At 41.2% G+C, this 13,263-nt stretch overlaps 2 protein-coding genes across 2 annotated transcripts; both read right to left on the bottom strand.

The window, feature by feature from the left end:
* Positions 1–18: 18 nt before the first annotated feature.
* On the bottom strand, positions 19–1,667 carry ermn (ermin). Its single transcript, XM_074695067.1, has 2 exons — positions 928–1,667; positions 19–835 (listed from the first exon to the last, which is right to left on the bottom strand). Exons 1-2 carry the CDS (start codon positions 1,478–1,480, stop codon positions 438–440), a joined length of 951 nt encoding a protein of 316 aa, XP_074551168.1. The 5' UTR covers positions 1,481–1,667; the 3' UTR covers positions 19–437.
* A 5,671-nt stretch (positions 1,668–7,338) lies between these two features.
* cytip (cytohesin 1 interacting protein) lies at positions 7,339–10,460 on the bottom strand. Its single transcript, XM_074695465.1, has 8 exons — positions 10,149–10,460; positions 9,769–9,818; positions 9,439–9,493; positions 9,231–9,333; positions 8,936–9,029; positions 8,725–8,791; positions 8,021–8,087; positions 7,339–7,829 (listed from the first exon to the last, which is right to left on the bottom strand). The coding sequence occupies exons 1-8, from the start codon at positions 10,314–10,316 to the stop codon at positions 7,339–7,341; spliced, it is 1,095 nt and encodes a 364-aa protein (XP_074551566.1). The 5' UTR covers positions 10,317–10,460.
* Positions 10,461–13,263: the final 2,803 nt, after the last annotated feature.

Below are 13,263 nucleotides of genomic sequence, written 5' to 3'. Positions count from 1 at the left end.
AAACTATGGAGATAAAGATTTAATAGCTCATATCTTTATTTCATTTTTCAGGAACCATTCAGACATGTAAGTGATTAATCACTTGAAGCATCTCCTCTGACGGTTTCTCTACTGGAGCCTCGTTCCAGAGGTTAAGATACTGAAGCTCTAATACCGAACGGTAGCTTAGTTATTATAGGCAGAAGGATTATAAAACCCTGAGCTCCTTATTTATCTAATCTGCTGCTCAAATACCTGCTTTATGTAAGATGTTTCATCCTAATAGCATTAAATGGAAAGTATGAGGTACCTTTTAGATGTCAGATGGCTGTTAGACTTTGTCCTCTTTTATGACACAAATCTCTTCTTTTATCTTTTGTGTAACATTTGTGGGCCCTTATTAAGAACTGTATTAGAGGTTTTCAGTATGATCCACAAGTAAATTTCAAAACAAAATCTTACAAATTCATCAACATGTACTCAAACTCTTCTATCTTCTTGCGTGTGTTCCCCCTGCGGATCCTGCGGTACGACACGGTGCTGTATTTGGAGGAGGTGAGGTGGTCGAAGGAGATCTGTTGGCTTGATTTCTTAAGGGGAGGCAGGGAGGCGTAGCCCAGGCTGGGGTTTTGATGAAACCCAATGGGGAGGCTGAACTTTGGGTCCTTTTCTGGCTTCTGGTCCCTCTGAAGCTGCTGCTTTTTGCCCGACATCAACACCTCGTCTTTTGGCAGCTGCTCAGGGACTCTTGTTTCCCTGTTCAGCCTTGTATTCCTCTCCTCATTAGTTGCATCAAAGGGTTTAAGGTTTGGTGTCTGTGTGACAAGAGCACTCTCTTCCTTCTCAATGAGATTTGCTGTAAAGAAAAGAGGAGGAACATCTGTTTAGCATTCTGTTGGTGAAAAAGTCCTTACTCTGTTTTAATGAACAGCACAAAAATCCTCTTACCTTTTTCTACAAGTCTAGATCCTTCTTGCTGAGTTTGCGTGCCTGGAGTCGTACAGTGAGGCGACAGAGATCCACCAGAGTTTCTCTCTGACTCCTCTTGATGCTGCTCAGACTCTCCTCCTGGTTTTGCAGCATCTGTCAGATCAGTGGGCTCTGTTTTCTTCAGATCTTGGCATGGCTTGTCTTGCTCATTCAACCTGACCTGTGGAGTTGTTTCCTTCTCCATCTTTGAATTTCCCTCGTTGATGATGGCTTCTCTCTCATTCTCTGCTTCTTCAGTTTCATCTGCTGCCAAGCTGTTCATTGTGATGCGATGTTTAGGAGTAAAATCGCTGCATGTTTTTGCTATAAAGTCCTCGTAAGGTTGTTCCTCATCACTGTAAAACACAGAGTCATCTCCCTCCTCCATTGACCACACCTCAGGTTCATCTGGTTTCTGTATCGTCTGAAGAGAAGTCCCACCTATGGTCTCCAGGACCTGGGAGATGAGTGCGTCATCCTCTACTGGGAGTCTTGGCGGCTTTGGAGGAGCTGTGCTTAAGTCAATCTCCATCTTTTTCCTACAAAAAAAAACAGCCACAAGCAATTCTCAGATTATTGATGCCACCTCAAATCTTCCCTCATTCTCTCCAGTGTTCCAAACTTCCTCCTTTGTCTTGTGTAAAATTGTCATTGAGTGAAGAAAGAACCCATCCTGCTTTCAGTCGGCTCTCTTGTGTGCTCTCTAGCGCTAGTGCCATGTAAGTCTGTGTACGTAGCAGAAGAAAGAAGAACGGGGGTTTTGTTGTGGTCCTAACAGAGACTCTTTGTATGTCTGGCTTCTGTGTACTGATTGTACTCTTAAATAATCTCTGCTGGGTGACCACCTTCTTTCTGTTAGCTTTAGAGTCTGGATTAACATTCCCCTATAGGTTCTCTGTGTATCTCATGAACCAACCCTGTTAATGCACATGTGCTGGAGCTTAGCCATATGATGTCTGGAGTTATATGTGGATACAAAGACCTTAACATCTTAAGTAAGGCTCCAGGAATACTGAGTGTGACTGAGTGTTAAAGACGTCATCAGCTCAGAGATTTAAATATGGTCACTTTTCATTTTATTCCTCTTTATCTTTAAGATAACTCTCTACAACCACTCGTCCTTTAGGTCTCACTTCCAGGTCATGCTTCAAAACCATAAATATCAAGCATCTGAGATTCTGTAGTTAAAGTTCAGGCTCATGTCTTGGATATCTGAGAGGTGTGAGTTGAAAAGTTTGTTAAATCCCCTCTCTGAGGAGTCGCTGGTTTCTGTAGCCAATGAGATATCCTTCTTTAGTTTTCCAACTTCATTTTGAAGTCTCAACCTAAAGGGGTGTGAGGAGTTTGAAAGTGATCCTGAAAAAGTCTCCCTTCTAGATATATGCTTGGTCATAATCCACACTTTAAAATGAGATTTTCTGTGCCATTATTGCTAGTTACAGGTTATTTTAAATTGCTACTTTTTAGCTTCCAGTTCTGGTCGTCAAGGACCAGACAGATCTATGGCACGTCTAGGTCTCTATGACAACACCATGCTGGCTGACGAAATTTAGTAGAGAGATGAGATAAACACAGAGATCTAAGTAGCCTTTAGCCCGGGCTGCATTTAAACTCTATAACACAGGAGCTAAACTGTTTATGCTAATGTTCATTCCAACCCACAGTCAGCAGTTATTCTGCAATGGTCTGTTCAAACTTGAGAGTCAATCAATGAAATGAAGAGTGAGGTTACGTTAGCTCTGACTGGTAGATGACTGGCAGGATATAACCAGGATTCACTAACGTTACACATTACAGACATGTCTCAAAACACTGGGCTGCCAGCTGCGCTAAATATAAACAGCTACTAAACTACTTACAAACTGACAGTGTTTACTTGCTGTTACGTTAGGCTACAGATACGTCGGAGCACCAGGCTAGCATATAGCCAGCTGCTACAATGTTTGCTTGATGTCATGTTTCAAACCGTAGAGCTACGAAACCATTCTGATAAATACCTTACCTCAGCAAGTTGTATCCAGTAAAAAGTTGTCTGTTTGTTTTGATCTGATCTCCATTCAATTAAAAAAAAAACACACGCCTCACTAAAAGTAATTCACATCAGTGTGAGGAGACTCTGGGCCAGAAGGTGGCGAGGGAGTGCAATTACAACTGATCCTCCTGATAGCATCTTTAAGAACATACGAGTGATTTGAAAACTCAGGGCACAGTTATCAGTTTAAACAAGAAATCAAAACTTTACTGAACTGTTGTGGATTTTAACATGTAGCCAAGTGGGGACTGTCTCTGTTTTGGAGCCAGCCTCAAGTGGACATTTGAGGAATTACTTATTTTTTTTTTTGCATATTAAGTTGTAAAAGCTACATCAGCCTCAAACTGCTACATTAGCTTCATAAATGATGCTTACACATTAGTTCCCATACCATATAAAGAAAAAAACAAATCACTCAAGAGACATAATACAGCCAACTCTTTATGACTCAAATATTTCACCTGATTTTTATAACACCAAAACTACCCAGGAAAAAATCTATATAAGAATAAAAAAATGTTTTTGAATTCTTTTTTAAACCTCTTATGTTAAGTTTTCCAAATGTTTTTATCCACAGCTGTCTGAATGACTCACTCCCTATTTTCATTATTCATCTTTTATGAGTTCATTGACCTAGTTTATCTTCCCTCATAAATGGTGTGAACAGAGTCTTGTCAGCAAGAAAAAACAAGTGGGAAATTGTTTATCCATTCTTGTCAGTATTAACCATCAAGTGCGAGATAGCAGAGTTTAATTTCTGGTAAAGTGTGAACACCCTGCTGGAGCTGTCTTTCTCTTTCTCTGCATTTAGCCTTCGCAGCAGGAAGCCAAAGCAATAGGGCTATTTACAGGAAATGTGAGGGCTTTCTGTTCTCAACAGTCAGATCTTCATCTATTAAATATGACATCCACTCACCAGCCACTTTATTAGGTACACCTGGTTAGTATTGGGTTTGACTGTAGACTGTTTACTGAATGGGCAGCATGGCTCTGCTTTTTATCATTCTGAGGTTTTGAAGTCATAATACTCCCGTCACAGGTGCCGCCAGAGTCTGCGCAGTAGAGACTGTGAGAAACTCTGGGAAGACTTGAGTGGAGTCAGGTTACATGAATAGTTTTCTTCTGAGTCTGATTTCTTCTTGGCTCCCCCTCATGATGTATGTTACTATTCCTGAAAAAAGTGCACAAGAACGGCAGCTGTTAGGCCGGTTGTGACTTGGTGGTAGAGTCGTCTCCTCTCAATCAAAAGGTGGGGGGCTCAATTCCAGCTCCTACAGTCACATGCCGAAGTTTCCTCGAGTAAGACACTGAACCCTGAATTGCTCCCACTGTTGGTCAGTGGTGTATGAATGGGTGTGAATGTGTTTGTTAAAAAACTGATGGTTCCCAATAGAAACCTGTGCCATCAGTGTGTGAATGTGGTGTTGATGGATGAATGAGACTGGCGGTGTAAAACACTTTGAGTGGTTGGAAAGATTAGAAAAGTGCTATATAAGTACTGGTCAATTTACCATTTATCATTCAGTCATCGTTAAATGTGGTGTAAAATCCTGTTTTTAACATCTAATCACTGATGAAAAAGACATTTTTCAGAATAGGACTTGAACACAGTGCAGCCCAATTGTATCTTCACATCACTACAGCAGATACAGATGTGAGAAGCATTTCTATGAGGCGTATTACATTTTCAAAGTTTGACCACAGCCCATCTGAAATGACTGGGGAGACCAAGTTTTAGACCTGTACTGCAGCCAGTCACCAGGAGGAGCAGTTTTGTGGTGGCCTTACATGGAGTCAAAAGAGACAATGTCAGAACTGCCTTAATCCTTCATGGCATAGATTCAACAAGGTACTGGAAACATTCCGCAGAGAGTTTGGTCCATATTGACATGACAGCATCACACAGTTGCTGCAGATTTGTCGGCTGAACATCCGTGATGAGAATCTCCCGTTCCACCACATCCCAAAGATGCTCTATTGGACTGAGATCTGGGGACTGTGGAGGACATTTGAGTACAGGGAACTCATTGTCATGTTGAAGAAAGCAGTCTGAGATGATTCCAGCTTTATGACATGGAGCGTTATCCTGCTGGAAGTAGCCATAAGAAGATGGGTACACTGTGCTCATAAAGGGATGGACATGGTCAGCAACAATACTCAGGTAGGCTGTGGACTTTAAACCATGCTCAGTTGGTACTAAGGGGCCCAAAGTGAGCCAAGAAAATATCCCACACACCATTACACCACCAGCAGCAGCAGCCTGAACCGTTGATACAAGACAGGATGGATCCATGCTTTCATGTTGTTGACACCAAATTCTGACCCTACCATCTGAATGTGGAGCAGAAATCCAGACTCATCAGACCAGGCCATGTTTTTCACTCATTTAAAGTCCATTTTGACGAGCTCATGTGAATTGTAGCCTCAGTTTCCTGTTCTGACAGCTGGCAGGACTGTCACCTAGTGTGGTTTTCTGCTGCTGTAGCCCATTTCCTTCAAGCTTGGTCATGTTGCGTGTTCAGTGATGCTCTTTTGCAGACTTTGGTTTTAAAGCGTTGGTTATTTGAGTTACTGTTGCCTTTCTTTCAGCTCCAACCAGTCTGTCCATCCTCCTCTGACCTCTGGTATCAACAAAGCATGAAGTACCCGTGAACTGCTGCTCACTGTCTCTTTCTGGGACCATTCTCTGGAAACCCACCGAAAAGTTGTGTGTGTGTGTGTTTGTAAAAATCATATTAAAAGTCTCGTGCTCAAATGCTGCAGAGCTGCTGCCATGTGATTGACTGATCAGACATCCATATAAACAACCTGTTGAACAGGTGTACTTAACCAAGTGGCCTGTGAGTGTATATCTCTTAGGAGGATAGTAATGTTGAAACTGAAGTTTTTTTTTTATGTGTGTACATTATTATCTTGAAGTAAAATGCTTTTGAGTTTTTAAAACTTCAAAACTTTCATCCTTTTTAAATTTCTTTTTTACATTTAAACTTTATTTTCTACATAATTCATAAAAAATGAAACAAGGTTGTCCAAAAAAGTTTTATTTTTTCTAGAAAGTGAAACTAACAAGCTTCTGTACATTCAGCGTTCAGAAATAAAGTTTCAGAGTGCCTCGGCTCACACTGGAAATAAGTGGTACACACAGAGTGTATTTTGGTGGTGAAAGCTGTAGTGCTACCTCTTACGCCCACATCCTGTTATGAGCTGAGCAGACATCTAAACTGAGAGCTGGTTTGGTTTTGCTGCTGCACCTGAAGGTGACAAAAATATTGTTTACGTGTCAACCTGACTTAAAAATAGGCAATTTATCACGTTTGTCAGTTATAGTCGTTTCTTTTAAGGAGACAGCTGAAGTCAGCAAGAGCAGTTCAGAAATGTATCATTAATGCTGATCACAATTATTCTGTCTTATATTCAAGCTGGCAGCAAACACAACCTCACAGATCAAACATGACAAAGTTTTTACAGAGGCTACATTCAGTCAAATGCTTGTTCAAGACAAAAGCATTTTACATTTTTCATAATGCTTTTAACAACGGGCCAAAGCCAAACAGAGTCAGGTCCACTAGACTCTCTCTGGAAACCTTTGACAGGTACTAAGTGCAAAACATCCTTTGTGTCAGTCCCATGGGTGGATCCAAAGAATCTGACTGGCCACCACGAAAAATCTAACTTATTATCGGCTATTTTTTGTCTCCATAGCCTTAGTTCCGTTAAAACGTGCTGTTTGGGCTGTTGTTGCATGTACAAACGCCATATATCTGCAAAAAAACTGAAATCTTATCAAGTGTTTTTGTCTTTTTTTGAGTAAAAACTGTCTCATTGTATCTGATATGAGCCAAATTCACCTGACCAGTCCAAAAATGTCTTGTTTCAGGGTTATTTAATGACAAAAATGAGGTCTGAATTGCTTTTAACAAGTGAACTAATTCTGCCAATGGAACAGAAGGAATTAGCCTGAAGCTAGAATAATGTCTTAATACAAGTAACTTTTCTCTTGTTCCATTGGCAGATCTTTTTAAACTTGTTACAAGTAATTCAGATCTCATTTTTGTCTTCAAGTAACTTAAAACAAGACATTTTTCTGGACTGATCAGGTGGATGTGGCTCATATTAAGTCTAAAAATACATTTTCTACTGAAGATAAGACAAAACACTTGATAAGATTTCAGTTTTTTGTAGTATGGATGCATGAATTTAATGCCGCCCCAGAGAAAAGTCTGAATCAGCCCTTGGTCCTTCCCACTCAAAAGGAATACTTAAAAAAAAAAAAAAGTTGCAATGTTCCTTTAAGAAGATGCACTTCATTTAGAGTGTCTCTTTCTTTCTGCTACCTGTTCTCGTAATGTGAACCTTCATCACTGACTATTCGTCTCCTCCTCCTCCACTGACCGCTGGAGTCCAGGAAGCAACTTGAAGATGTGTTTGCGCACGCTGGCTCTCTTGCCTTTACGGGGCAGGGTGCCAAACAAGGAGGAGATCCTTGTTTCCTCCCAGGAAGGTGAGGACAGAGAGCTGCTGCTGGAAGCCAAGCTGGAGCTGCTGGAGCGACAGAGGGACTGGTGTTGGTTGTGATGATGATGATGGTGATGATGCTGGCTGGAGTTGGATGACAGCCTGCTAAGGCTGCCATGCGTGGGGAAGAAGCAGGTATCGTCTGTGGTGCTGGCTGCACTGCAGGGGCTTGGGGAGCACAGGTCTCCAAACACACTGGCCTGGTCACTGTCATCGGTCATCACACTCCTGAAGCTGCTGTCGCTGGAAAAGCGGCAGCTACTGCGGCCTGTGGAGGTGCTGAGGATGGCGGAGCAGTCCAGGGACAGCTGGAGGTCGCTGCTGCTCATGTTACCTGGAAACATAAAAACAGTTGCAGTTTTAATTTGCAAAAGGAAGTTCGTCAGCAGCCTGTGTGTTCAATTCTCTGGGGAACTCCTTTATCTCATTTGTGTGGCGTTGACGCCCCATGGGTCACATCACAAACGGTGTAGCTTGAATGTGAGAAAGGAAGTGCTGTGGTTTGACAGCTGAGCATGCTCTTACCTCGCATGAGCCGCTTTTCCTGTAATGTCAGCGCTTGCAGCTCCACCAATTTCTCACGTAGAGATAGCTGTATGGACAAAAAAGAAAACTGCTTATACTTCTAGTGAAACTCTTTGCATTCAGATTATTTACATCACTGAATGACCAAAGTAGGCCAGCTGGTGTTTAACTCATGTATGGTGGAGTTGCACTGCAAAAAAGACACCTTTACAAGTTTTCTTTTTTTTTTTGTCTCATTTGAAGTAAAAATGTCTTATTATACTTGATATGAGCCAAATTTAACTGATCAGTCCAGAAAAAAAAGTCTTGTACCAGGGTTATTTAATGACAAAAATGAGGTCTGAATTGCTTTTAACAAGTGAACAAATTCTGCCAATGGAACAGAAGAAATTAGCTTAAAACTAGAATAATGTTTTAATACAGGTAACTTTTTCTCTTGTTCCATTGGCAGATCTTTTTAAACTTGTTACAAGTAATTCAGATCTCATTTTTGTCTTCAAGTAACTTAAAACAAGACATTTTCCTGGATTGATCAGGTGGATGTGGCTCATATTAAGTCTAAAAAGACATTTTCTACTGAAGATAAGACAAAACACTTGATAAGATTTCAGTTTTTTTTAGTATGCTCTGTTATTCTTACTTGCTAGGTTTGTGGGTTAGTGATGGTTAGAGGGTAACAAACATGGGCAGGGTGAAAGACGCACCTTTAGCTGGTTCAGCTTCTTCTCCAGCTCTATCTTTTTCAAGACAGCGCCGCTCACCGTCTCCATTCTGAAAATACAGAATGTACAGATGTTATGGCATAGACAGTAAAAATCCAAAAGAAGTTTAATTCATATAAAATTAGGGTCACAGGCTGGTTTTTGCACATTTAAAGTCATATTTCCTCCTACTTCCTTTAAGACAGTCACTCACTTAAGCTTGTTGGTGGATTCTCTTATCAGGTCCAGTACTCGCTCATGGGACAATCCTTCAATGCTGGCACCGTTGATAGTGATGATAATGTCACCTTTTATAAACAAGGGTGCAAAAAGAGGAAACAAATCACTTACAAGAAGTTAAGCAGGTTTTATTGTGTTTATGCACCAGTATGAATGTGTGTGTAGGCGGGATGCAGCGTGTGCCTGTGTGGTGAGAGCTCTAACATGAATCTACGTGCAATAAGGTCAGGTGCATGTAAAGAGCTGTGCAGAGAGTAATGGCGGTTTACCTGCGGTCAGACCAGCATTCTCAGCAGCGCTTTCCTCCTGCACCTTTCGCACAAATGTGCACATCTCCACTGCAGAGCTGTCCCTCAGCTGCAGCCCATAAGTCTGCAAGAGAAAAATGAGTTTGTCACAAACGCCAAAACTTAGTTCGTTCATGGAAAAAAATGTTTTGAAAATAGAGATTTGAAAGTGTCCAGAGCAGGTGCTCACCTGAATCTCAAAGCCAAATGTTTCGTTGTCTTGCTTTTCCAGCACAATTGCAGTCCTGTGCAAAATAGGCAAGAGAAACAAAACACTAAAGGAACTGTTCGTGAAGTTTTCATTTGCATGCAATAAAAAATATACTGCAAATTGAAAAAGCAGCATTTTACAGTTTTGATATGTCGAGACTTAAAGTGTCTCCTATGTTGCACTTTGTTATTTATACTTAAATAAGAAAAAAAAAGTGTAGTTGCAGCGAAAACTCAATAATTTTTCCATATATATGATTTGCCCTGATGTCTGCCTTTCAGAATAGAAATCAGATTGTGATATATTTACCTTTGTGGGTCTGAGTAATCAACCAGTGAGCTGGAGTTCGACTGTTTTGGCTGCAAAAAAAAAAGAAAAAGAAAAACAGATAAATGGAGGATTCTTTCTTGAAATGATAAAAGTGAATTAAGGTTTAATCCTTTCAGGAAAATGTGCATGAGCACTGATCCTATAGTGTTACATATGTGAGTTACATAACCTTGAAAGATTAAAATAGTTGGAGAGCTTTAACTCTGTGCGTAATGCTGCTGGTGAATCAATGATCTGCTGCTCATTTTAAGAGTTTGAGAAAGTTTTTCTAATGTGACATTTCTGTAAGTGTTTAATTCATGCATTTTAAAAGCTGACTCTCATAGTTCCTCTATGTAACGTTTGATTTATTGTCTCACCTTGCGCACTCTGGGCATAGAGCCAGTGTTCTGCCGGGATCTGTCACTGCTCCCCCTCAGCGAGCGCCGGTACCACAGGGAGCTCTTCTTCCTCTGAGTGTTATCCACAATGTAATTGTCTTGGCTGGCCTGACGCTCCAGTCCATTGAAATTCATGGTAGACTGCATGGTAGAGTAGTCCTCAAAGCACCATCATTCCCTGCTGCAGCAGCTCTTCAGTGGTTGTGAGGCTCGGCCCTGCTGTGCTGTAAAATGTGTCAAAGCGGAAATCCACACCATGTGACGTCTGTGGTGGACCTGTGCGGATCACAGCTTTACGTACCCACTTTCCTGTTAACCTCTTGTGAGTTTTTTTCTCTCTTTTCTTAAGAAAGGGGTCTGATGTTTTGAAAAGCACAACAAGGATGTGCTGTTTTTTACCCCCCTGTCTTAAAAAGTCCCCTTCTCTTTCTGCAGTCTGAGCGATTCGATTTCTGGTCTGTCAGAAATCAGCAATGCATGAGGAACTGCGACCTCCTTCCTCCTGCAGCACCTGCCTCCAGCCTCTTTCGCTCTCAGTATCTGAATGGGTTAAGCCTCAGTCTGAGCCTGAGTCCTGTGTGCTGTCAAGCAGGGAGACTTGTAGGCCAGACAAAAGGCTGATTTAGCTTTGGGCCACAAGTCTCGCTCCCTAAACATACAGCATGGGTCATTGGGCCCAAGGCATCAGACATGGCTGGATGAAAGGGGAATCAAACACACAGGGCGGCAGTCACGGAGACAATAGCTGATGGGTTAAAAAAAAACTGTGCTAACCTTGTCACATTACCACAGTACGGCCTTCAAAGGGTTCACCGTTTGATCTGCAGGGCCAGAGCAGCTCTCACCTTGCACTGAGGCTCGCTGTCTTTGGTGAGCAGGAAGTCAGAGACAGTTTCTAGCTCACTACTGTATTTCTATGAAACCAGATGAAATACTCTTGAACTTCAGATTGCCTCACAGTAATCCCCTCTGCCCCGCTGACCTTCGACAGAGCTGTTGGCAAACGGGCCACGGGACTGTCTGGAACACAGATGTCCTGTTTCAGTGGGACATTGCAGATTTGGTGAGTTGGAAAAAGGTGAAATGTGTTTACGTAACATTTTATTATTGACAGGAGAGCTTTAAATGAACATGATACAAGATGTGGACACAAAGCTACGACAGATCAGGGACCCTGTTAAACCATGTTATCAAACATGTTGGTAAAGGTGTTCTGTGGCGGATTACACATGAGTTGCTGGAGTATGCTTCAAATCAACACTTGAGCCTGGTTAAATGAGGCCTGTATGATGATAGTCCTGCAGCTCGCTTCCTGCATGCCTTCATTCCACCTGCACCTTGGGCTTTGTTTTGGCTTCACTTTTCACAGTGGGAGGAGATAGTCCGCTGTCCATAATAGCACACACTCAGTGGCACATTGACATTGACATTGACAGTGATATTACAATTTCTTCTAAATTAACCATCCAATAAGAAAACAACCAACAATACTGACCTACAGCTGCTCTGCAATTTCAGTCACCCTAATTTCTCATGGAAAAATTCTGTTCTGTCCTGCACTGCAAAAAAAAAAAAAATCTTAACAAGTGTTTTTGTCTTACTTTAAGTAAAAGTTGTTATACTTGATACGAGCCACATTCAATTGGTCGGTCCAGAAAAGTGTCGTATTTTATGTTATTTGGAATAGAATAGAATAGAATAGAATAGAATAGAACAGAATAGAATAGAATAGATACTTTATTTATCCCCAGGGGAAATTCAGGAGGAGTCACAGCAGCAACAACAGTAAGAAAGTGTATAGAAAGTGCAAAAAGGTCGGCGTTGGTGTCTGGTGTTAGCTTCATTAGCCATGTCTGTGAATAGCATGATGCTACTCTGCCCTCTGGTATTCCCTCTATTGCTGGGTTAGCACAGCTAGCTTGTCCATCTTATTGGGGATAGATCTTACGTTCCCAATAACGATGGATGGACGGACAGGTCCATGTCGTCACTTCTTAGCTCACACCTGAGAACCAGCACGTCGTCCTCACCTCCTTCTCCTCACCTTGTAGGGAAACATCAGGCCTTGCACAAGTTAGCATTGGCATGCTACAGGCTGCTAACAGCTAAATTTACATGTAAACAATGCAGCCATAGTTACATGTAGGATCTCCAGACAAACACAGGAGCAAAGACAGTAAAAATATCTCTGAAGAAAAAACAGTTTGGTGTCCGTGACCAACAAATGAACCATACAAAGTGATGATCCACTCCAAATGCAAAAATGAGCAAAGGGAGACGAAAAATAATAATGTCTTAATACCAGTAACTTTTCTCTTGTGTCATTAGCAGAATTTTTTTTTATTTTACAAGCAATTCAGACCTCGTTTTTTACTTTGAATAACATCAAATGAGACATTTTTCAGGGCTGGTCAGGTGAATGTGGTTCAGATTAAGTCTTAAAAGGCATCTTCTACTGAAAACAAGACAAAAACACTTGATAAGATTGCATTTTTTTTCGGGGTGTCTTATGGCAGCCAACTGGAAAGACAAGGATGGGGCATTTGGTTTAGTAGTATTTTCTTCTTCTTTATAAACTAAAAGGAATTTATTGGGTGTTGTCAACATAGATCCATCAAAAGAAAAGGTGGGTTTTGTTTACAAAAACAAATATGAGACCTTAATACTTCAGTAGTATTCACGATATTCTCCAACAAAATATGGCATAATTTCTTAATTTTTAAGATGATAAAATGTTATTTTGTTGATAATATGTACTTTTTGCTAAAACCTATCCAAAAAACTACTAGCTTTTTATAGCACAGTTAAAGCAAATCCACTTGCGAATGTTATTTTCTGTTGTGTAAGAGTTCTTGTCCTCTTTGTCAACTGTGTTTGGCCCTGTTTCGTCTCTCAGGGAAAGCCTGCAGATACGTCTGTAAAGTTACCTCCTCTAACCTCTCTTGTTTTTAATGAGAATCAGCGAAGCTTAAGCTATCAGCAGCACATCTCTGAGGGTTTGACTCATATGCAAAGTGCTGATGGGCTTCCTCTGTCTAACGGACACATCCACTACATCAAAGTCTTCTCAAAGAGAGCGGTTGAGCAGAGAGCA

This window comes from Halichoeres trimaculatus, unplaced genomic scaffold, assembly GCF_033239565.1.
Source record: "Halichoeres trimaculatus isolate MK-OKI-2021-1 unplaced genomic scaffold, fHalTri1.1 fHalTri1_scaffold_19, whole genome shotgun sequence".
NCBI lineage: Eukaryota > Metazoa > Chordata > Actinopteri > Labriformes > Labridae > Halichoeres > Halichoeres trimaculatus.
Note: the sequence above shows the minus strand (reverse complement) of the source record. Positions and strands in the feature narration are given on the sequence as shown.